The following is a 25,327-nucleotide window of genomic DNA, read 5'->3' as shown; positions in this document are numbered from 1 at the left end:
TTTGGAATAAGTGAAGATCTATAATCAGATAAATTTTCAAAAGAATGATTACTCCAATTGACAAGTTGTTCTGTATTAGAGTAATCCAAATTTTTGGTATTTTTAAATGCGCATTGTGATATATATATATGTTGATATTCTAAACTTATAAGAATAAGAATTGAAAACGGATATTAACGTTAATTTGGGAATGGCTCACGACTATCAGAATCATTTCATATACATAGTATAGTGTTTTCTCATGTTACTCTTTAGGTGGCAGCACAATAAGAGGTAAAAAAATGGCTTCCACTCCAGAGCAAGTTGTTTGTACGCCGACCTTTGTTTTCCCGGCAGCCTTTCCGGGTAATAATTTTGGTTCTGTAATTTTATTTTATTTATAAATTTGTGAATACATATCATATTTTTTTACATAATCAATATCTTTTGAAAGTTTCCTTGAGACCTTCAAAATGTTTATTTCAAATTGCGATTTTAAGCCTAACTATATTTTGTTGAACTTTAAGAAACCCGATAACCCGAGCGTTTTCGGAAGGTAGATCTTTCATCCGGGGGACGAAAAAGTTTTCGACGCTGTTCTGCGAAGGCAACATCGTTTGCTGTGCACACATTGTAGTATAATTGTATTTGCTAATTATCAATACAGATTGAGAAAACATTATAAAATGAAAAAAAACAAAAACAAATTGATAAAGATTGGAAGGTGGTTTTTCTGTTATTTTGCCCATTGAGAACACGAAAAGTGTAGATTGTTTTCACCAGTACTATCAAAATAACCAAAGAATTACAAATGACAATGCAATCATTAGTTAGATAGTAGTGCTCTACCTTTAGTGATTTAATTATGATTATGAATTTATTAGGAAAATTGAAATATAGTTTTTGCCATACACTTCTGGTAACTTATGTTTGCAACTTTTGATTGCCTGAATTATTATTAAGTAATATATCAGTAATGTGCAAAAGTTGAATGTAGTGTATCTGTGATATGTGAAAAATATTGTCTAGTAATTTAATATTATTAATTACATCAACTAAGCTTGCAAGGATTTCATTTTTGAAACCGTAATGATTACAGCTCACTTCTGCATACAATTTAATAATCCTTAACAATACATTGATTAAGAGAATTGCCAGTGTAAAATTTATTGTAAAAAAAGAACAACATAGCTGCTTACTGCATTGGAGGACTTTAATAAGTTTGTACTTTGTAGTTAAGTCTCTTTAATCTGTTAAAATGTTGTCGTATTATAATGTTCTTGAGTAGGTTAAAGTAAATTTGTAGGCTTGTGCTGAAATTCAGGGTTTGATTCCCTATGATTGGCAGAGTATGGATAGCTCACTGTGCAGCTTTGTGCTATTTATGAATATTAAAATATATTTTACAATCTCTGTGAGAGTAGTATGCATCTATAAATAGGGAGACTCAGAGAATTATGATTCATGGCAACTAAAGCATGCAAATGTGAAATTGCATTTGGGAATATACAAGTCTCACAAAAATAAAATACTGAGTATTGTACACCATACAACAAATGGAAAATGTATATAACACTAATATACATTAAAGTTGCACTGTTTATTTTGAGGCAAACATACTAGTTTGAAATCAGCTTTAAAAATATCTCAAATATCACTAAATCTGTTATTTACCATTTGTAAGCAACAAATAAGTGAATGTTAAAACTGAAACCAGAGTATTAGTTTAAATTGGCTGGACTAGTAAGAACCAGTACAATATTAAACGGTAACTCTCTTCATGCCATACTTTAGTCTGGCTGGTTACATTGGTTGTCAAAGCAGTTACTGTTTGAAAACACACACATAAAACTTTAGAACCATTCATTTTAGTCACTTAATTGAGAGAAATAAGGATGCCTAATAAACTTGGCATGGACTACAGAATGTATGAACTGATACAGAGATATACGTGTTCAAAACCGAACCGACAGCATGCAAAAAAAAATGATAAAAGGGAATTGTAAACAGACTATGTTGTCCTGACAGCAGATTGCTCTATGTCATGTTGCATGTAGCTATGAACAATGTATCAATTACATCATGACATGATGCAGAATGAATAGAGGTTACATACCTGTCAATCACAGAATTTTAAGTTTACAACCAGTGTGATTACAAAATCTCACTTGCTCTGTCGTAGGTAAGCTTGTACTTCATTAACATGTGGTTATTGACAGTTTTCATTTTATTTATCCATGTAATACAAATACATGTGTATAAGTTTGAAATGGATGGACATTAATGGAACTACATTTTATCTTGCCTTGATTTGGGTGTCACACAGTATCAGGCTACCAGGTAAAGCGATATATACTGACATTTTGTTCACAGTAACATGGGGTGAAAGGTCAATTTATAGGTACAAGTTTTAATTGTTTTTCATTAATTATGAACTATGAACTTGCAGTGTAAATCTAATTTGTTACTGCAGAATCCAATGGTGTTTGAATTTTTTCTTATTTTTATTATTTAAAAAAAATCACTGAAACCCCTACACTAAAAGTTATGTGGATAATTAATTAATTAATTTAATTTTGAATATGTACTTGTAGCTTGTGTTCAAACAAATTATCTAATATTTATTGATCATTCTGTTAACTTTACTAAAATGTGTTATTTTGTGGTGTGACCCTTTGCATGAAGTGTGAAATAATGTTTTTATGTATGGCAAAAAGTTCATAAATGTTTAGTTAATCATGGGAATTAGCTGGGAAGAAGGAAAATTATGCAGCAAATTCTTGTGTTGCAAAAATATACTTAAGCATCAGACTTTGAGTAGAAAAAATTATAATCCTAAATCTATCAATAAGATAACTTATTAATTAGTATAGAGACCAACAGATTCATTTAAGGGTAGAAATAATGACACAAGTTATGATTTTAGAATAACAGATGATAAAATTAATTTTGAAGTAATAAAAATTGAAGCAAATGACCTCTGATATTGCTGCTTTGTAATTTACATTTTATGATATTTGAGATGCTTATTCACAAATTGAACATAGTATTTGGTTGCACATGTGTTATTTATTTTGCACTTTTATGCATTTGAGCTTTGTTTCTCTGTTTGGCAGACTTTAAGCTGAAAAGAGACAGTTCTAATGTTTTTAACTTCAGATTCTATGGAATTAGCCTTGTTTTCACTCAAACTATACCACATATGATAGGGTTATATTGATTTTTCATGATTAAAAATGGAGTAAACTTCTTTAAGGAAAAAAATCAAATGTCACAGTTAATAGTTACAAATTTATGACCAAGGTCACATATTTGTGACTGATGCAATTATGTTTTCAGGAACACAGAATTATAATAGTGAGTTTAAAATTTTTATGAAGCAGTACTTAATAAAACATTAAAAAAAGTGATGGAGATGTTAGGTATGTGATGAGTTGACATAGCCCATAGTTGTAATAATTCAAATCAGTAATAATCTGAAACATTAATTGATGTTAAAAGGTTTAATTGTACTGTTGATTATTTTATGTGACAGAAATTAATGCTGGTGATTATTATATTTAATTTGTTTATCACTTACCTTTCTTTTCCACTCAAGTTTAAGATTATACATGATTTATGCTTTTTTAAGATTTAATTTCATTAATTCTTTTAACACATTTTTAGCTTAATCCTAATGTGGGAAAATTTTGTCTTCTAATTTGTCTTACGCTTTTACACTTGGATGTGTCAAATATGGTTTAATCAACTTAAAATGATTCAGGGTGTGCAAAGAAGTAATTTTTCTTTCAGAACAAAGATTTCCTATCTCCAGTGATGGTTAAATGTAGATCAGTTAGTGGGAATGGTCACTAAAGATACTGATGTGAATCCTCTGGTTTCTTCTTTCATTACATGGGGTATACATACAGTCTGTATGTCTCAGTCATTATTGGAATATCTAGGACACAGAGAGAAATACTGTATTCATAACTGGCAAGGATATACAACTGGCAGTATGGAAAATTAGTACTGTGTGTGTATATATATATATATGTATTTATCTCCAAACTGCAGTTTGAACATTTTATTACTTTCTTTGCAAATCCATACCATTTTATATCGAAAATGAAGAAAAGGGGGGTGTCTTTCCTCTGGTGAATGCACACCTCTTCCTTGAGACATGTTTTTTTCTAAGGTGGGGAGGGTTGTCCACTTTAATTATTTTAACTCATTTTTATGTTTCCATGAGATAAAAGTTACTCAGTATACTTTTGTTCTGAATATTTGATTTCATATTTTGTACTGAATGTATGGCTGGTACTACAGAACTTTCTGTGACCAAGCATGCAATAGATAATATAGAACTATTTTCCTTTCATTAATGAAATAATATTAACTATCACAGACAATTGAAGTGCATCTCAATGAATTTACTGTAAAAGTAGATATTGACTCTATGTACATGACAAGGGTACCTTGCACAGTAGCTTTGTTGGGTTAAAGATATATAGTCACGTACCCCTATAAAGATGTAGCCATAGATAAAACAATGACCATTCTTTAAAAGAATCAGCAATTGAATCATATAAATAATTTGTTAACTTTATAACCCTCTCATTGTGTATCACACAGATTTATCTGCTGGTTTTTAAACTTTTGGTTTGTAGTAGTTGTATTTAGTATTAAATGTTTTAATAAACATTTTCCCAATATTTTTAAAGACTTGTCTGCATTTTCCATACCTTTTTTTCCAAATCTGAAATGTGATCTCATCTTATTCCCATCATAATATAGCAAAATGGAACTAGAGCCATTTATTTTATTGGTCTCCACAGTTCAGAAATACCACCATACATTCATTTGGAGCCATCCTCCAAACTTTTCTGATGAGTTAATACCCTGTTTTAGGTAAGGAGAGTAAAACTGTGCACATTGTTCTAAGTGACCCTGACTAGTTAGGAGATAATTATCTCCTGGCCAATAATTAGTATGTCTTCAAATACATCCTTTAACTCTGTTAGTGTTATTGGCTTGAGTGACTGATCCAGCACTTCCAAAGTCCCTAAACTATCTTTAGTCATGTTGTTCAGTGGATTTTTATGTATAATGAACATGTGATCAAATTATTATAACCCAAATATATTACCATGTACTAACTATAAGTGAATACTTGTCCAACTTGTCAGTTGATCCAAGTCATTCTCTACCAGCTCAGTAGAATTAGCAATATCTGAGAATTTATTATCTGTGGCAAACTTTAACAAATTAACTGATAATGACCCTGTAAGTATCATTCAGTTAGTTTATACCTCCCTATTCAATGCATGCATTACTTGGTAAGTATAATTAATGAATAAATTAATTTGCATAAAATTGAAACTTACTTGTTAAAGTGAACATTTACACATAAATTATTCAGTTTACAGTGTAACTGGTTAATAAAATGAATAAAACAAAATAACTTATTGCTTTAATTTTGTTATTTGTTTTAGGTGCTGTTGCAAATGCTGTAAGGGCAAGAGGAACACAAAATACAGGAATTGAAATATGTGGTAATTGTTTATTATATTTTCTGCTTGAAATATTGCATGAAAGAGTGTCTGTGTGTGTTATGCATAAAAAATTTACAAGTAGATAGTGAGTGTATTTTGAAAGTGTTTTTGTGTGTTTTCTTATAGCAAGGCCACATTGGGCTACATTCTGTAAGCTTGTTGTAAATTACATATAAACTTGCTTATGCATTTTATGATGGAACTTGATCAAATAACCATTTTAATGAAATTTTTAATTGAAAACAGTTGTACTGTATTATATATTATAGATCTAAGAGTCTTATATTTCAATAGTAACTCATTAAACAACAGTTACCAATTGGTTTTAGCTATCTATCACATTTATTACATACTCAAAACAGGTTGTTTTTGTTTCCAAACCAGGTCGTCTAGTGTGTTAGTGAAATAATCAAATCCTTGATATATGGTTTATGCTTGTTTGTGCTGTAAATAATTGTTAGTTATATCAATAATTTTATTTTAACCCCCTCATTTTACATTGTGTATAGGTTAATTATACCTTTCTGTGAAATTAATATTCAACTGCAATTGTAACTTGCTCAAGGTCAAATAAAAAAATTCTAGTACAGTAAAAGCTTTATTACCTACTATTTGCCAGACTGAAGAATTGCTAGATGGATGAAAATTCTAGTAATGAAAATGTTCCTCTTAAAATATTTTATGGGAAAAATTTTGACACCTTAATGTTCAAAAGTACAGTGTCTCAAAGTCATTTATAACATTAACAGTTTCAGACAACAACAGATGTTTAAACCATAACTTCAGAATGTGTAAATTATTTATATGTAAAGTAAGTTCAGTGTGAATTACAATAAAGGTTGTTAAGAACTGAAGCTTACTGGTAGGACTGAATATTAAAACCACAGCAACATTAACCAGCAGTGTTAGTTAACTATAGTTCAAACTATTTAAAAGGTTTAAGAGTGTTTTAAGACATTCTAAATTGTGTAATTGTTATGGATGCCAACTTGTATAGCAAGTATTTACATTTGGAGCTGTTGACATTTCTGGTTACTTGAACTTTTTGGATGCAAAGATGAGAGAGAAAACTTTTTACTGCCCCAGTAGTAAATCTCTTTTCAAATTTGATACTGCCATGACCTTAATTCATCTTTCTTGTGTTTGTTAAGAAATACCTTTTTACTCCTGTCACCACTCTTCATCATTGACCATTTGTAATTTTGTTTATTTGTAAAATAAATTTTATATAATATGCTACATTACTATGGCTCTCTTTTATTGGAATCTAAACACTGTTACATTTACTTAACTATACTTTTTTATTTTACTTTTTAAGCATTAACTTAACCCACTAGAGCTTGTCAATTAACCCTTTTACAATTAGGTTTGGTTCTTTTGCACATATTATGACCTTTTATAGCATCACATTCAAAATGTAAGCATTATTATTAATGTATGCCAATAAATTTGTAATTCTAATGTTTTTGTTACATAAACTTTGATCTTCCTTCCTTTTTTGATTTTCTGAGATATCAGTTTTCTGAAAAGCCCCTTCCCCTCTATATCTGATTTTTGAGATTGTTTGGTAATCAACTTTACATGGGTAATACACACATTTGTAACCAATAGGAAAAGCAGATTCTCCTGTGCATGATGCTGTTAGGTTTCGGTGCCATAGAACAACAGTTTAATGTAGTTTCTTATATTTTTTGTTTGTGAATATTGTTTTTCTGCTCTAAATGTCTAACAGAATTTTTAACCTGTTTATGTGGTACTCATAAAGCTGGATAAATTATAGTAGTTTTTGGACATCCTAATTTAGTAGCTGATACACTCTTTGTGATCTTAAATACCTATTTGAAATCTACATTAATTTGTTGCAGAGATTTCAATTCATGATAATATTAAACAAATGGAAAACATCATAAATATTTATTTAAAGCAAGAGATGGGCTGTTGCTGTGATTTACTGCTTTTCAAGTGAGTGCAAATAGGATACCAATAAAACCATAGGTTTGAAATAAAAGATATATTAACCCTTTCATGATGGGTCAATGGCCATGTCATTGTATTTGTTAACTTGCATTTAAAATATTACTGAACTGGTATTTTAAGAATTTATATCAGTAAGTTTGGAATTAAATTGAGGATTATAATTAAAACTAATGTTAATTTCTTAATGTAAAAGTAAATATTAAAAGAACACTTAAAGATAGATTTCAGTGAGTTACATAGTGTGTTGAATGCACCTTTCCATTTTTGGAAGTGAACCCAATATACACCAACTTTATAAATATATATATGTGAGTAACCAATCAGAAGTTCAGAATGCCCCCTTCCTAAGTGACTTTTTCAGCCATTTTCAAATGTAACAGTATCCATTTTTTTTTTTTTTCGATATAAACCTTCATACTTGTAAGTTGAGTCTTTAGCATGTTTGAGGTTTTGTATTTTTTAGATACAATACGACTTAGTTGTTATACTTAATAAATATTAATGGAATTCTGTGCTATTGATGAACTGAATTATTAATTTTTTGGTTGTTGAAGTGTATATATATATATAAAATCTAAAATATAGTCTGAGACAAGCAGTAATAAGTACAAAGGATGGAACTAGAAGAAATAATTGTTTGCTTTATTTATTTCCTGTTCTATGCTTTAAGAAAAATAAGTTTAAGAACTTGTTTGTAAATAATAATAATCTCTATACAATTTATAATAATTGAAATGTGACTGTATTTTATAAACTACTAGTCGTTAAAACTGCAGTCAAGATAGGTCACTTTGCAAAAACTAAAAGATCAGTTTTATATTATTGGATATGTTAACATCAGTGCACATGTACTGCATAATTCTGTGTTGTTAGCCAGGCATTGGTAAAAGGTGACTATAATAAAAATAATAAAGCTATATAAATATATAATGTTATGAAGTTTAAGCTGTCTAGTCTAAACATGTATGTTTTTGTTTCATAACCTATAGTCATTCTAGACTGAAGAAGGCATATTTTATATTCATTTTGTAATTTTATATGGTGGTTATGAGGTTGGTCAAATCAACTGAACTCATACAGAGATATGCTAGTGAAACTAACATAGAATATAAAGATTTTTCTTAAGAAATGTTTGACAAAACTGTTTGTAGATTATAAGGATTTGCATGTGAAATTTGAAAATTATTTTGCACATTGGATAGGCAACATGTGAAAATAAAACAAGGCACAAGAAAAATATTAATAATAAAATAATATTAAAGCCATGTAATGTTTACTGATAATCTGCCAGATGTTTTGAACATATACTTACTAATTTAAATATAATAGCATAAAAACTTTAACAAGCACAAAATGGTTATGGGGTCAGTCCCAGAGACCAAGCCCATGCTGAAGGAGTTATAAACAAAGATTTAGTTTTCACTGCCATTCCAGATAGTTTTTGCACTTGAGTAATATTTTTGACTGATCCTCCTTGTTTCTCGTAAATTTGGATCTTAAAAAAATAATGCAGAGTTTTCATGTTTGCATTACAGAACATAAAAAAATACTTCATTCACTAACTTAGAATGTTCCAAAATTATTATTTACATGACTTTTTAAATAAGTTGTAAAAGATTAAAAAAATTCTTTAACCCTAGAATACCAACATGAATGGAATTATAATGATGCATGTTTGTGTTCTGGGATTAAGTGGGTAAAACAACAAATGTGCATAACCAAATCACATGACTTTTCTTGACTAAGGGATTTTTGCTTTCAAAAGGAAACAATGACATTGTAAAGTTTATGTAGAGGACAGGCTGCTCTTTCTATTCGTTATAAATGTTCATAAGTCATGATTCATTATCAAACAATATTAAAAGTTAGAAAGAGAGGGGAAAAGTTCCTCTAGTAGATTTGACAAATTTATTATCTAAGCAAATCAATAAGGTAGAAACTACATATTTGAGGTGTTTTCTTGCAGGTGTAGTTTGTTTTGAATTTGCAAGAAAATGAAACCTATCAGTGAAGTTATGTTTGTTAAATTGAGAGATTAGAATCAACATGTGTCATGTTGCACAGAAAAATTAATATTTAGAAATTTTAAAAATATTTTCTGTTATTTTTAGGTTAACAAAGTAAAACATTTAAAACAGATTGTACTAGCCTTTAAAAACTGTATTTTTGTAACATATACATTTTGAAAATCTTCCTATTGATCCATATGCCTACTTTTTTTTGATGTAGCATTACTTCAGATAACTAGTTAATATGCAACAGTTATGTGTCATCTACAGCACCTAGGGCATAGTACCCAAATACTGTGCCATATGCATAGTAAGTGTTATATGAAGTACTGGATATCTCTGAAGCTATATCTTAAGCTTATGTATTGTTGAGACTTTGATAGTTGGAATGATGGAAAATATTAATAATTCAAGACAATAATTTTGATCATTCAATATTTGGGGAATCATGATAATTATTAGTTAAGCTAAACAACCCAATGTTAATCAGTAGTAGTAGAGAGAAATCGTAATGGTACTTTGATTACTTGAACAATGGGAATAATCTAATATAATAATAACTGAATAACACAAATTTTTGTTAGTTGTTGGGTTTTATAGCATTAAACAGTTTAATCATACTTTTGATTAACCAGGTTAATCATGCTGCATAATGCTAACCAACATAGATATTCCTGGTTTGATGTGTTATATTTTAAATCATAAATAACTGTGTATCCAAATTAAGATTTAAAACCAAAGTGCTAGTAATGTGTAAACATTTATTTTATGTTTTGTAAATAAACAAAATTGATGCAAAAATATGTAGTAACTGTTTATGATATAAATTTGTGTAATATTGTAAGATTTAGTTACAAACTATAAGTGGTAGTACTAAAACAATGGGGAAAAGTGCCAAGTTTAATTTTTTGTTCTTGTTCCAGTGTTTCCATGAAATTCTGGAACTCATGAGTCTGCATTAATGATAACACTATGTAACAAAATTTTACCTTTTTCTTGTTCCTGGGCAGAAAGTGTTATTTCCCAATTGTTTATGCCTAAAGTAAATGGAAAAGACCTATTTTTGTCTTCAAACTTTGCTTTTGTGGCCTGGGAGCATATAACTAAAACATGGTTGGAGACTATATTTGGGGACTGACACATAAAAGTGATTTACATGCAGTCTCGAATCTCGAAAAACTACTCACTTCTAAACATTTTTGTTCATTTTTGTGTAACTTTAGTATAAATGCATGTAAATCTTGATTCATAAGTTGTTTTTTTTTCAGACCTTATGTAAATGAAAATGTGCAAATTTGCCTGTTTTTACACAGAAAATAGGTTAATTTCTAAATTTCATTATCCAGGTCACAAAAGCAAAGTTTGAAGGGAGTAATGGCCATTTTCTGTACTTTTACAACATAAGCAATTAAGAAGTAATACATACTATCCAGGAACAAAATTTGTGTTACATAGTGTAATTTGAATCTTTGGAATCTTCTGTGTTTAGCAGCTATTGATTATCAAATATTTAAGTTGGGATGTTTTCTTATAGCTCAAGAATTTTGTTTTTATTTGTAGAAAATTAATTAAACCTAATGTAGCTAGTACAGTACTGTGGATAAGATGTTTAGCATCTTTAAACGTAGTTTATAAGAAATTCCTAACCATTTGATATTGCAATATCTGCAGGAGGTAATCTCATGATTGGATTAATTTTCTCAGTCATTTTCACAGAAGGAACTGTATGTTGTGAAGCAGTTAAATAATGCAAACCTGAAGAACACAACTTTACAAATAAGGGAACCTTCATTGTTCTCAGCTAAACAATATAAGTGCTGTAGTAATATGTTTCAGTATAAGTTCACAGCATCTAAAAAGTGATGCAAGAATATGTAGTAACTGTTCATGGTATAAATGTATGTAACATTGTGAGGTCAAGTCACAAACATGCTAGCAGTACTAAGTAAAGAAGGGAGCCTTAATTGATCTCAGCTAAACAATAGAAGTGCTGTGGTAATATGTATCAATAATGGTAACTTGACATTATCTGAAAGATTGATGAATGTTGAATCACACTGAGAACTGCTAGATTCTATTATTCTGTGAAATATTCAATGAGGTATTTAAATGAAATTCTCAAAAACAGAGTATTTTATGAATGTTTGTATATAAATTATTTTCATTTTACCTATTTTTAAATTTTATAACCAGTTGTCATGCAAACATTTTTGTCTAGTTAAAATGTCACAAAATGACAGAATTATGTTGATTCATTGCTGCATTATTATAGTTTACATTTATTAAATTTTTTTATACTGTTTCCACAGACCAGGCATCCTTAATATATAACATCATTTTGGAATGAGCAAAAGTCTTATTTTTAGCATTTTCAGGCTGAGTGAAAATTTCATTCAAAGTTTTATGAAAAAATTGCAAATTTGGTGACGACATTGCAAGTTTTTGAGTCTCACAGTAAACATAGTAAATTAGTTTCTTTGGCGAACTTCCACCTTAGAAGATATATGCGTTGTGATGTATTGTTGACTTATTCTTTTAGTCTTTTAGCTGTTTGTTCTGATTCTTGTTCTTTGTCTTCAGAGTATATAGAAAGGCCTTGATCTTGGTATCAGTAAGGTAATTCTTGTCATTTAGATCAATGGCACTCTACTGGTTGCAGTGCAACTCTGCAATTCACAGTAATGCTGGACAGATCATACTGTAGGTTCTAGCTGAAATCTAGACTTCATTATTGTTCTCCAATAATTTCTTTGAATGTCATCAACTAACATAGCAGTGCAAGTATAATGTTTCTGTGGCAGAACTTGTTGCACATTGTTGGCAGATGACAATAGTTTTATATCATCATATTTCTTATAAATGTTGTTTCCAGTCATGCCATCCAGATTTCCAGGGAGTAACATGGTGCACATATTTCTTAATGCAATCAATAAAAATGCAAGCATTTAAATGTTGTCAAGAGTACTGAAACTTGATGCCTTTCATCAAGCTTCTTCATTTGGAAAGTATGATGTCACTGTGTATTTGATATTGAAGAACTGCCAGACTGAATAAACATCACTCCTGTGCTCTTGGAGTATTACGACAATACCTTTGAATACCTTGCTTTCACACTTGATTTTTTTGGATGATCTGTGTCATTTCTTTGTCACTAAATCCAAGGGATCCACAGAAATGTAGCTAGATATTTTATCTTCATTACTCTCCAATGGAGTAGCATGATCAGTCCTTTTTTCTTTTTTTTGTGCCTTTAATTTGCTCTGTAGCTGTTTTCCACTTGCTTTTCATGCCATTTTGATCCCTGAGTCTAAATTGTTGCTTTCACACTGGCATTGAGGGCATTTTACACAAGTATTGCACATACACACTTACAAGCCATTTTCTTTTTTCCTGTATTAACATTGCTTTATCAATACAAGATCAGTACACTTACTCACTGAATGTTAATAGTATGGTGATATTTGATTGTGGCTACTCATGGATCCTGTGTTCACAAAAGATCTGGCAATCACCTACTTTTTGTTCAGTCAAGTTTTGGTAAAAGTGATAACCAAAAAACAAATGATCTGGAATTACTTGAAAAATTAGGTTCTGCAAAATTCTGGATGCCTGGCCCATGGAAGCACCATTAAAATGTTTATTTTGTATTGTTGCGTCTATTTTATTTTAAATTAGATATAATTCTATAGCCCTTATAGCATGTAACTTAGTAGCTACAGATTTATCATTATTTGAAAAATGATTAATTAAAATTACATTATGTGTTAAAGATGGGTGATTCTTAATAAGACTGTTTTTAGCAGAGTTTTAAATTACAAATATAGTATAATTGTTATGCTGCATAAATGTGTCAAGTGATTTAACTGCTCAGTATTTTAAATTATTTATATCTCATGACATTATCTCAGCTCATAAAATTAATTTAATTTTCATGTAAAGTGTCATGATTTTGTTTCCACAGTTTAAAATGTATGTGCAACCAGTTGAATTGTTTTCAAGTGGTAAAACTTCTCTCTCCTAAATAAGCCATCTGTAAATAAATGGTTACACTTTGAAGTATGTTTTCAGATAGGTTAACTAACAACCATAAGCCACTTGAAAATGTGATTTTTGAATAAAATGTAAATTGTGATAATTCATTTTGTTACACTTTAAAATTGCATAAAATAAGTGTTTGTCAAAGAACAGGAACATTTGTTATTGTTTTAATTATAAGTCACAAGGAAAATTTTTTTTTTTAATTGAATAACCCATACTGGAATTACTGATATTTGTTTAGGTAGCTACAAGTATATTACTTGTATTACTTTAAGGAAAAATTGAAATGTTGTGTAGTACATCAATATAATATTTTTCAAACACACAGAACAATTACAGATGAATAGTGTAGTTCCTTCAACCCTTACAGAATACAAAGATAACCACTCGTACATCAGACCAGGTTAGTCTTTTGATATATATATATATATATATATATATATTAGCAGTTAATTGTTATGTTACTTAAGAATTTATAATATGTGTAATTTATTTATCCAACTTCTTTTCTTACTCAATTCTATGGAACTTAGTTTTGTGTGCTTTCATACATTGATAAATTGGTAATTTTGTTTAATAGGTTTGCCTTTTGTTTTTATAAACATTTTAAAATGATTTGGATGCATATCTTATTTTTAATGGAAGTAATAATGTTACAAAATCTGTGTATATCAATAGTTTTTTGTTTAAAAACTTGACAACTTCATTTAATAAGAAGATAAATTACAAAAGAGCAAATTTTTATCACTATTATAGTGCTTTTAATATTTTCCTGAAAAGGATTTTGTATTTATAGTTACAAAAATTAAACAAATAAGTTTCAAACTCAGAAAAGTTATTGACTGTTGACTGTATCTTCTGTATCCTTCCTTACCAAACCATCTTGTAACATCAAACACTGAAAAACATTCTCATAGTTTACACTTTCCATATATATATGTTGGTTTCTGTTAACTACTGTCTTGTTGACAGATAAGTTTCCTTACATATGTTGTGTTCATGCTGATATTGTGCCAAAACTTGAATACTTCCATAAAATTAATTTCTTGCCTTCCCTTAAATGTGCAAATGTATTAAAGTTTAGCATGTGAGAAATAGGAAACAGTTCATTATGAAAATCTAGTTATTTATGAGGTCATTTAGGGACATTCCTAATGACTAATAATTTGCCGTCTTTAGTTCTTAGGTGTTTACTTTGAGCACTAGATACGTACAGCTAACATTTTATCACAATAGTTATGGTTTTTAATGACATATGATGTTTTTCAACTGTGTTGTGCAGATGTTTTGTTTTATAGTTATATAATAACGTTATTAAAGTACAAATGTGTTGTTCCCTGCTGTCACCAAGATCTCCCCTTGGTGATTTTTTGAAGAGTTTGATCATATATCAACGACATTAATTAGTGTTTTCATTACCATTTTCACTAATAGGATAAAGTTAAGTTTTTGTTGGTTATGAGACCCCTTTTTATAAATTGAGCCAACCTTTTTTTGTACGTCTTTAAGTTTGCCTTTTGAAAATGCTACTTTTCATGTTCTTTACTTTCTCTCCCACTTCTACTTTTCACTGTTTTCTTTCCTCCTCCCTCTTTTCCCATTCATTTTCATTATCTTGAAGATAGTCTCAGACTTCTTAACCAAGAACGTCAGAGTGTATTTACTACTACTTTGAGTTATTACTCTTGTCTGTTTGTGGTTCCCAAGAAGTCCAGCCACTGTGTTCCAGTTATCAACTTGTCATCCTTGATTCTTTATGGAAGGCTTTTCTTCTCTCCTATGGTTTTTTATTGTAGATGACCAGAGTCATCATTTAGAGCACCCTTTTACACATTTCTATCCCATAGTCCTTTAGATGTTTTCTTTGTTTCAGTCATCAGGATCAAGTCTTCCAATTCTGTGCTCTTCCTTTTAATATTACATTTGCTTCTTCTGACTTCAGTCAAGACATGGGAACATTTGTCTGCCATGTCTACATATTTGGGCTGAGGTTCCATTATCATATTGATAATTGGCTTTTCCTTGCAACTTCTTGGTAGGATTCCTTTTCTGACACCCAAGTTATTCTGTGAGAGGCTGTTTGGTTTCAGTAGCTTGTCAAGCCTTTCTAGACTTTTTATTTTTATACGTAACCAATATTTGATATATTTGACTGTACCAGTAGTAGGGTGGGCATCTCCTTGCTGCACCCCTGGCAGTATCTTGTATCTTTTTTGAGAATTCCATGATCATTTTTTATGTTAGCTGTCTAGAAGATATGCATTTCAGGGCTCTCTGCTTCCATACATTGGACATTCTTTTTTGGGAACATTTCCAATGGTTTTGTCTTGTAACTTGTCATATGTCAGGGGTTCTCTTCGTGGTGACGGATCACCTCTCTTAGCAAGACATGATTCTAAGCATGAAATGATCTCTTCATTCTCAGACTTTCAATTTGGTTTTCTCTTATTTGGAAACACCTTTCATCAATACCTTCACAACTTTTCTGAACACCAAACTTACCTGGTCTTCAGTTCCTCATCCTTCATTCCTGGTGCACAATTTGTTAGCCAGAATTAGTCTCAATCCCTTTTCTGGGCTTTCACTAGAAAAATAACTCTCTTAGCCACAGTGACAGTTGTTTAGCCACAATTTTAGGTTGCCAAAAACTGTGTGGTGCGTGACTTTTAATATGCATCAATTCCATCCAGTAAAAAATAGTTGTAATTATGTGAAAATCTATAAGACATTACGTTTTGTACTATTTTTTTATTCCCCTAGCAATCTTCCCTGCCAAAAAAAACAAACCAAACAAAACAAAATAAACATGATAAAGAGGAAAATAAAGAGATACTTTTCTCAAAATACCACAGAAACAAAAAAAATGACTTAAAACTAGAATATGGTAGCATGACTAGTAAGTAGATAAATCCAATGGCAGCTCTTCAGCCAAATCATTCTCAACAGATGTGGTAGAAGTTAACACCTGAGGTTCCAAAGCACATTTCTTCAACAGGGAATGGTACCCACGTCTGTCTTTGTGAGTGACCCAGTATTTGAATGCAGAGTTGAAGTTAAAATGATCTAAAGGTTTGGATGGACTCCATGGATAACTTCATTAACATTTCTGTCTTGGCCACAGACAGACTGCTCCTGGCATCTGTTTTGATGTTGTTGTACCTGCTAATTTTGCTTACAGTCAACAGATGTAACTGGAATTATTAATCCAGTTGCTGCAAGCTGAGACAGATTTGAAAAAGTTTGATGGGTCTGGTGGATGTATTCCTTGTAGAAGCTCTTCATGTTTATATTTTTGTGAGCTTCCTGATCCATTATGTTCTTTAGTAGCAGCCATTCAGTCAGTGCCTCATCCTTATTGATGAAAGGAGAGAAGTGCTGGATGAGTTTCTTCAGATCATCCTCATCAGATACTGCTCTACTGTGACATGGGCTAAATATTGAACAAATGGAATGATGTTAGTGTCTGAGAATGCTAATTGTAGTCTTGTGACCACCTCTTCAACAAATGACTCAGCAGCTGATCTGTACTTTTCACATTGTTTACCAATATCTTTGATGTCATGGCTTCTATAAGAAGTGTAACCACTGGCATCAGGAGCTTGTAGGAGTTCCTTCAGTGCAGTCCATGTATAAGGACCAGGGATGTTTACCAGCAACTGAATTGACCGAATTGACTCATCAATAATTGCTTTAGCCTGATCATAAGATAAATGAGCTCTCTGTAGAGATCTTGACAAAAGTCTAACAATGCCAACAGCATCAGCCAAAATATGTGTCATCATGACAAAGCTGAAACATGACATTTGCTGGACTAGACCATGCAGCAAGGCTCGGCCTGGAGTACCACGTTCCATTGGTACAACCTGCAGGCAGCTTATTACAGATGCAATACATTTGAGTAGTGCTTGGACGGAATCATTAAAAGAGAGCCATTGTGTGAAGAACACTTGCTTGATTTTGTTGCTTTTCTCTCCATACAATGCTTTGTTCTCTTCCAGAACCCGACACAACTTGGGAGAATATTTCAGGCTTTTTGCAAACTGGTTCAAAACTGAAATCTACTTCACAAGGTATGGCACATGGTTTGCTGCCTTTTCAGCTGCCACCTGTAATCTGTGTGCCAAACAATGGCTTGTCATTATACAGGGGCATTCCTCCGTAAATTTTGTAGCAACACCTGTTTTTATTCCCACCATGACATTTGCACTATCAGTTGCAAGTTCAACCAAGCCAACATCAAACAATCCTCAATCTGCCATGACTGAACGTATTGTGTTGTAGATAGAATCAGCCCCAGTGTTTGGTCAGCTCACGCACAGCAAGGAATCGACTTGTAACCTCACCTAATGATGAAAGATACTTGATATAAATTATCAGTATAGAGGTGTTTCCTGCATCAGTTGCTTCATCTGCTTCAAGAGCAAAAATTGGGAAAGGCAATGCCCGAAAGTTTGCCTGCATTTCATTTTGAACTACATGATTTAGGGCACTGTACATATCATCCAGAGACTGGTTGTGGGTGTATATGAAGCTCTCTGTTCCACTTTGTGACTGAGTCTGTAGTTTCTTTAGAGAGGTCAGTCTCTGTTAAAAAATATATAAGGACTTGTATTTTGAAATAAGACCACCAATTAAAGTAATAAACAAAGATATTTGGAAGAGTTGGCTAGCTACTTAATGTTTGATAGATATTTTCAAAATGTTTCACTTTTATAAAATTGTTAAATTGCCTTTTGTTTCAAGAAAATACTATAGAAAACAGAAAGTATCCTATTAATACTAGAATGAAGAATATTCTTACATTGAATACTTGTAGTGAAAGGAGGGAATGAAACTTCACAGTTGGGATGGCTTTCTTTGCTTGTACAATTAATGTGGCCATCTGTGTCTGAATGCTACCTTTACACCCCACATACATATTCACAGCAGCAGTTGACATGTCCTTCTTCAAAACTTGTGATTCTAATGCACTGCAATGATCTTCTGACTGTGCATGTTTCACCAAGCCGTCCTTTTTTAAGCTTAGTAACAGTTTTCCCAGTGGTAGCATAAATATTTATCTTCCTGTTGTCCCTGCATTATTTGCAATGAAATGTATTTTGTTGGAAAAAATGTTCCAGCCAAGGAAACTGTGAAAACCAAGTTTCTTTAACAACTCTGTGAAAATTGTGGGTATATATTTTTTTCACACTGACAGTCTGATCACTGCTGCAAGCTTCAGTTTCTTCAGAGCTGTCTTTTCTTTTGGAAGTGGATTTCCCACCATCAGTTGATGTTGTTACTTCAACCTTCTTTTGAAAAAAACTTTGTATCTAACTGTTTAGACATCATTTTATCTGATCTAGGAGTTGTCATGATCTCAACTCAAACACATGTCAAACGAAACTTGGGATATCCACTATACAGACCATATGTTGGTTTGATGAAAGTCAGGTTTTCTCTGATTACTGTTTGTGTACCACAGGCAGAATCAAACATGTAGCATAAGAAATGAAAATAAAAGAAATTAGCACAGCTGAGTAATAATTTTTTTTTAAATTTAATTTGTTAGTTGTCATATCCCTGAAATCATAAAAATACATACATAAAGAAAATATAGATTACAGTCAGTGGTAGTTTTTAAAGACGTTTCTTGTTTCTTCAACTTGCTGGGGTGCCTCTGGCCATTTGTCATCATTAATGATGTGGATGGCGATAAAAACCATGAAAGCTGTTAAGACCGAAACTTGAGCAGAATAAAGGAAAACCATCCAAGCCCGAAAAATTATTTTTTGCCACTGTGGCAAAACCAACAGTAGATTTTTTAGCCACAGGCTGTTTCTTTTTGTCAATGGCAATGTGGCTAATGGCTAGCGGAAGACTAGCTTTTGTAGGCCTAACTGCCTTTTCATCTTCACTCTTATGCCCTTACTTTGATACATGTCACTCCTTGTGAGGTTCTACTGGTGGTGACTCTGTTTGAGACAACCTTGGTTTTCTCTGCTTTGTCACTTGGCATCTAGGCCCTCTCTTTCACACAGAAGTGTTGATTCTTCATCTTTACATAAGAGATTTGTCTGGTCTATTGCCTACAGGACTAAACTCTAACCATGTAGCCATATTACTTATCCCATTTCTGTCATCCCTCATCTCTGTCTGTTTTGTCAATGAAAGTGTTTTGGATTTTTCAAAGTTGGTTCATCTGTCACTACCTTCCTCTAGGCTGTTCTATTGTTGTCCATGTTTTGGCCTTTTTCACATGGTTATTTGATCATGCATTGCCACTTTCTACCATTACTAGTTTTCAGATGGCTTTATCAACTATATTTTACCTTTTCCATTACTGCCAAGTTTTTCTTTTCCTATCATCTCCACTTTGTTCATATCCTTCTTCATATTCACAAACCTCATTATCTTACTCTTGTATAATTGGGATCTTATTGTAGTTATACATGCTGGAACAGCTTTGTACAAGTCATTAGTTTCTTGCTCCTTATAACTCATTTCTCTGAAGGCTTTTTTTCTTCACCTTTTCAGCAATATATGATCTTCTGTGGCTGGTTCAGGCTGGTTGATATTACTTGGCATGTACATCTCCTTTTTGGAGTTCCTGTCATTGTTTGCTTCTACCTTGGGACCCCTCTTTATACAGGGATCTTTCACCTTCTACCCTTACAGGGTATATCTGCCAACTTTGTTGGTTAATGTGTGCTCTCCTGGATAGTAATGCTCATGTGCTCTTCCATGTTTAGTCACATCAGCTTCATCATATGTCTTGTTAATATCTCACTTTTGCCAAGCATGGGATGAAATCCTTTGGGTGTGCACTTGGATGACTTCACTTATTTCCTATTATCTTCATCATCTGGCTGTCTCATCGTCTGTTGATTTTGACTCCCTCCAATCATTGTTCTTCAGTCTTCACACCCTCTTTTCTTCTTCTTCATTGGATCATGCCAGTTGATGGGTGTTGTCTTCCAGGTTATGCTTATTTCCCAAAACTTGTATTGATCAGGGGTAACCAGAAAGCACTCAAACCATCCACCCTGTCTCTATCAGTGCTCACTGTTGAAATGGAATGTTCTTCAAAACCAGTGGTGGTATACTTGTGGTATTAAAATTGCCCAATCCAGACTTTACCTTCCATGGACTATCATTTAAAAACCCTACCACCACCATAGGTGGAGCCTAGCAGTTCCTAGTTGCTGGGTTAGTAAACCTTAGAGAGTTCCTCACTGATTGTGTATAGCACAGTACAGTGAAATATAAAGCATTGGTTGCACTTTGTTTGCAGTGGCACTCTGCATGGCAATTAGTTAAGGTATCTTTATGGATTCAAAGAGTAACAGGAGGAATAAACCTATATATTATATAATGACAGTATTTTCACCAACTACCATGTCTCATATAGTGATTGCACTGAAAAGGCTAAGATTTGTTGAGTGTCATTTCTTAAAATTTTGTATGAATCATACATTTTTGGACTCGTAAATAAGTAAATAATAGATTAGTTATTTTACATAACTCGTGACTATGTGGTAAATTTGAAGTTTTATTTTCAGTTACTCAAGTGTTAGTCAGAAGGCACATTAAAATATGCTTAGTGTTTAAACACATGCAGGTTTGAAAAGAAAAACTTGTCAGTATGTGGTATGTTTTTGATTTATTAATCTGTTGAAAACAAAATTTTCAATTTTGTTTTTCTCAACCTGTTGATTTTATTGGTAATCTAAACATCAGTTATCTTACAGTAATGAATAAAACGTGTATAATATGGCATTTGTACATCATTGTTTTTTAGTAGTCATAATACTTTGGAATACAACTTCAAATTTTTTATGTCTCTAGTTTATTAAAAATGTTCGTATTTTAGAAGATTATTACTATAGTGTATTTGAACCTTGCAAAATCCCCATTCCATCTAACATGCAGAACTTTACATTCCATCAAACAGTTTTAAATATTGTTATTTAGTATTGTAAATAAATGTTAATTTCTACTCTGTATTAAGTACATAACATCTTTCAGATATCTTGTGTATTTTCTCCAGGATTTCTTGTGGATGGACCTGAGACACTGATCAGGTTTATATCTGCTAATTTACAAACAGTTCTTTTGAATTCAAGTGGTAAAAACATAGTGAAAAATCAAATGTAATGAACAAGTTTTAAAATGTCATATTTATGTGATAAACTCAGTTTTGTATGTTATCAAATTAATGAAATTTCAGAAATATTCCTCCGTTTAAACTGGTATTGAATTTTTATTTATGTAATAAAATGTATTAACAAAAATGATACAGCCAAATACATATGAAAGTATTTGTAGATAGCAGTAATTGAAAAGTATCTTTAGATAGGGTCAGATTTTTATACAAGTTCACTAATGTACCAAATACAATAAATCTGCATGTTTAATATTTTCGTCTTAAATACAAAACTAAATTGATATTCATGATGTTAGAATAACACAGGCTCAAGAGGTCTTGATAGAAATGAATAAAAACCATATAACCTGAGTGCTTTTGAATCTTGTACAATTATTCTTCAGGAGCAAACATGAAAAAGTATCAAGTGATAAAAGTTGTTTTAGTTTTCTGTTATAAAGAATTTGAAAATATTAACAAAATCACAATACTCTATTTTATATTCAACTCTTAAGGTAATAAAGACCATTAAAAAATTTAGAACATACTTTCTTAAGGTGTCAACTTGCAAAACATTTATTTCAGTTTCTCCTTTTTTAGAATTTTAAAAGTTTAACATCACAGTACTGTATTCTAGATTTAATTTATGTGTCATTATCTAAGAGGTTGGTTCAACACTGACAGGTAATACAGACCATTTAAGAAGTTTCATACATACTTGTCATTTTTGCCCTTTGGGGTTATGTTTAAAGGGTTTGAGTTTTTGGGGTTTCTTTTATGTATTGATGTAAATTGAACCTTGTGATTATGTCATATTTTCAGAGTTGTTATTTATATGTTAGAAAAATATCATTGCATTGTTTAAAACCAACATGTTGTAAAGATGTATTCTGTCTATTTTGAATATAGTAAAACTTCATTATGGATATTTCATATTTGTTCTATGATCAACATAAGATGGAAAAGAAAAATTTATGCCAAACTGCTTATCGACCATTTATAAATTTGTCAAATTTATATAGCAGTTGCACTACTATGCTAAAACTTTTTTAAAAAGCCATTTTTGTACATATTTCAGTTATTTTCACAGCACTAAATATAATTAAATTTAAATAAGTGTGTGTGTGTGTGTATATATATCCACAAATTTTCTGAATTATTGTGTTTGACTTGGAGAGACTGAACACATATATATCAGACATATGCAGTAAGACACGAGGAAGGTAAGAGTTACAAATTATGGGTCAGGAGAACTTACAATATTGTGAGCCCTTACTGGTCAGTGTATTCAGGCTGTTAATTCATGAGCAGAATATTTCAGATGGATTAAAAAAGGATATTTTTATTTAAAGACATTTCTCACACCATTGATCTTGCCCCATCCACACTAATAAATTATCTTGTGTATCTGATCCATCTTGTCTATCAAGATGTGCACTGACACCTTAGAGGTAAATTTCAAGAATATCTTATCATATTTGCAATTTGAAAATATCATTGGCTTCCTAGTACCTTTTAGAATATATTTTTGGTATGTAGGTGAATTATAAATAAATTGTAAAACTATATTTAATACCATATTGCTCTCTTCTGTATTTTTGAATTCCATTTGTTGACTAGGGTTATTATTCAAGCTATATGGAATTTGTAGCAGGTAGTTATCTTGTACTGCTTATTTGTTTTTTATGATGTATATGACAGTCTAGGTATTTACTGTCCAACATTCTTCTTATCCTTTAGGTAGGTAGGTTTGTAACAAGCAGAGATTCTGCTTTCCTAATACTTTGTGTAGTGTAGCATGCATTCATAATTGGAATATGGGCAAATCAAAAACAAATTTCAAGAACTATAACCCATTCCTTACAACTTTAATATAAACTGTGTTATGGTAGTTGTTACAGTTGCTCTTATTTTAGTGTACTCAGAGAAGTATAGTATGTTAAACAGATTTTAAAATGTTTTATAGGTAGTCTACATTGATATAAAATTACTGGAGGTGATGAAGGGTGAAGAAATAAAAATGTATATGTAAATATGGGCCACAAGAAAAATTGAAAAATGAATTTACATATCGAGATTTTACTGATGTTTGAACTGTTGAATATGAACATTTTGTGTAATATGTTATTACTGCTTTACTAATTTTGTATGTATTTGTAAAATTCTCCATTTTTATGGTCATCTATGTGTAAGGTAAAACTAGAGTGTGCTTGTTATACTTGAAATTAGTTTTTCAATTTAAACTATTCTTATGGAAAGTCAGAATGTTAATGACATAACTGTGCAACTTGAATTTTTCTGTAGGAGAGCTGACTAAATTTGTATTTGGAGAAATATTTATTTTAAGTATTATATTTATCAAGAACGTTATTATGGAAAAAACAAGTTTCAAAAAATGCATCAGGTGATTTTAGATAAAATTAAAATATAGCTGAAGATGCAATTGAAGTTATAGAATGCTTATAAGGTAGAGCAATGAGTAACATAACTATGAGTAATGTAACTATGCATTGAATCATATGAAATATTACAGTGCCTGGATATTTACTATTTTGGGAGGTGTGAGTGCAATATTTTGAAGTTTTCTTGCAAACTGTAAGGATGTACCAGATTATTTCCATTGTATAAATCAGTTGACTTCTGCATTTTGTAACTAGTCAAACTAACCTCTCATATTGAATCCTACTACTTACTATTTTTATATTATGATATTTGTTGAGTAAAAGTACAAAATACCTAAGCTTTAATGTTGTCAAATTTAACATAATCTCTCTCTATGCTTCATTTCTTGTTTTTCTGAAAACTGTGTATAATTGTTGTTTTTGGAATAGTTATTACTTGTGGATAATTTATATGATAAGAACAAAAAAAATATTGACTTGTTTCCTGTCTTTGTCAAAGAAATTATTACAGGAAAATCTGTCGTCTGCATTTGACTCATTAGGACATTTAGTCCCTTAATACTGATTTGTATACAAGTGTAGGTTACCTTAGGCTGTGTAAATGTGAAATTGAAATATACTTTAACTGAATTTTTCCATCTTCGCCAGGTATTCCAAGTTCCCATAGCCCCAACTCAACTCAACTTTATTTACCCTCAAGACCCCTCAGCACACCAACTCATTCTTTCCGGGGTATGTGAGGTCCCTTGAATAGAAGAATACAACATAATATGATTTATTAAATTATTGAAGAACCCTGAACCAGTTCCCATTAATTTTTGTACAAAAATTTTTGAACAAAAGTCAAACACGTGTTGCAGATTCATTATTGTTAACCTTGGCCTTTTATAAATTTGTTAGGGTTCATTGAACATGAAATATTGATAAAAAATACAATATTTGTGTAGACTACTTTTTTATGCATGGTTTTGAGAACTTTAAAAGTGTTGATAATTATCATCATTCATTAGTTTTTTGTTGTTTTTTTCTGTTTATACAGTTAAAATTTACTGTAAGCCATACTGAGAAGGGATGAAATTAATTAATGTATGGATGTATTGAAATTATTTTCTTCCCAGTGGTTGTTTCTACTGTTGAAATCATAAAACATTGTAATTTTATAAATGTATATATTTTGTTTTTTGCTTTTGTTCTATTTAATTTGAAATTCAAGTAGATATATTTTGAAAATGTAGGAAAGGGTAGCTAAAAAGATTTTACTAT

General features: G+C 31.1%; 1 protein-coding gene across 4 annotated transcripts in view; it reads left to right on the top strand.

The window, feature by feature from the left end:
- The first annotated feature begins 265 nt into the window (after positions 1 to 265).
- LOC143256831 (uncharacterized) overlaps positions 266 to 25,327 on the top strand; it is a 45,261-nt gene continuing 20,199 nt past the window's right edge. For 3 of the 4 annotated variants that reach the window (XR_013031566.1, XM_076514567.1, XM_076514564.1), the window contains exons 1-4: positions 266 to 345; positions 5,454 to 5,513; positions 13,866 to 13,940; positions 24,713 to 24,796. Coding sequence is in view for 3 of the 4 variants with exons in the window: in XM_076514567.1 (XP_076370682.1) it covers positions 282 to 345; positions 5,454 to 5,513; positions 13,866 to 13,940; positions 24,713 to 24,796 (283 nt within the window). In the remaining variant the exon portion in view is untranslated. The remainder of the gene's footprint in view (positions 346 to 5,453; positions 5,514 to 13,865; positions 13,941 to 24,712; positions 24,797 to 25,327) is intronic. The other variant, XM_076514566.1, reaches the window with a different exon arrangement.

The sequence above is a fragment of the Tachypleus tridentatus genome, chromosome 7 (assembly GCF_004210375.1).
Source record: "Tachypleus tridentatus isolate NWPU-2018 chromosome 7, ASM421037v1, whole genome shotgun sequence".
NCBI lineage: Eukaryota > Metazoa > Arthropoda > Merostomata > Xiphosura > Limulidae > Tachypleus > Tachypleus tridentatus.
This window is presented reverse-complemented; position numbering and strand designations above follow the sequence as displayed.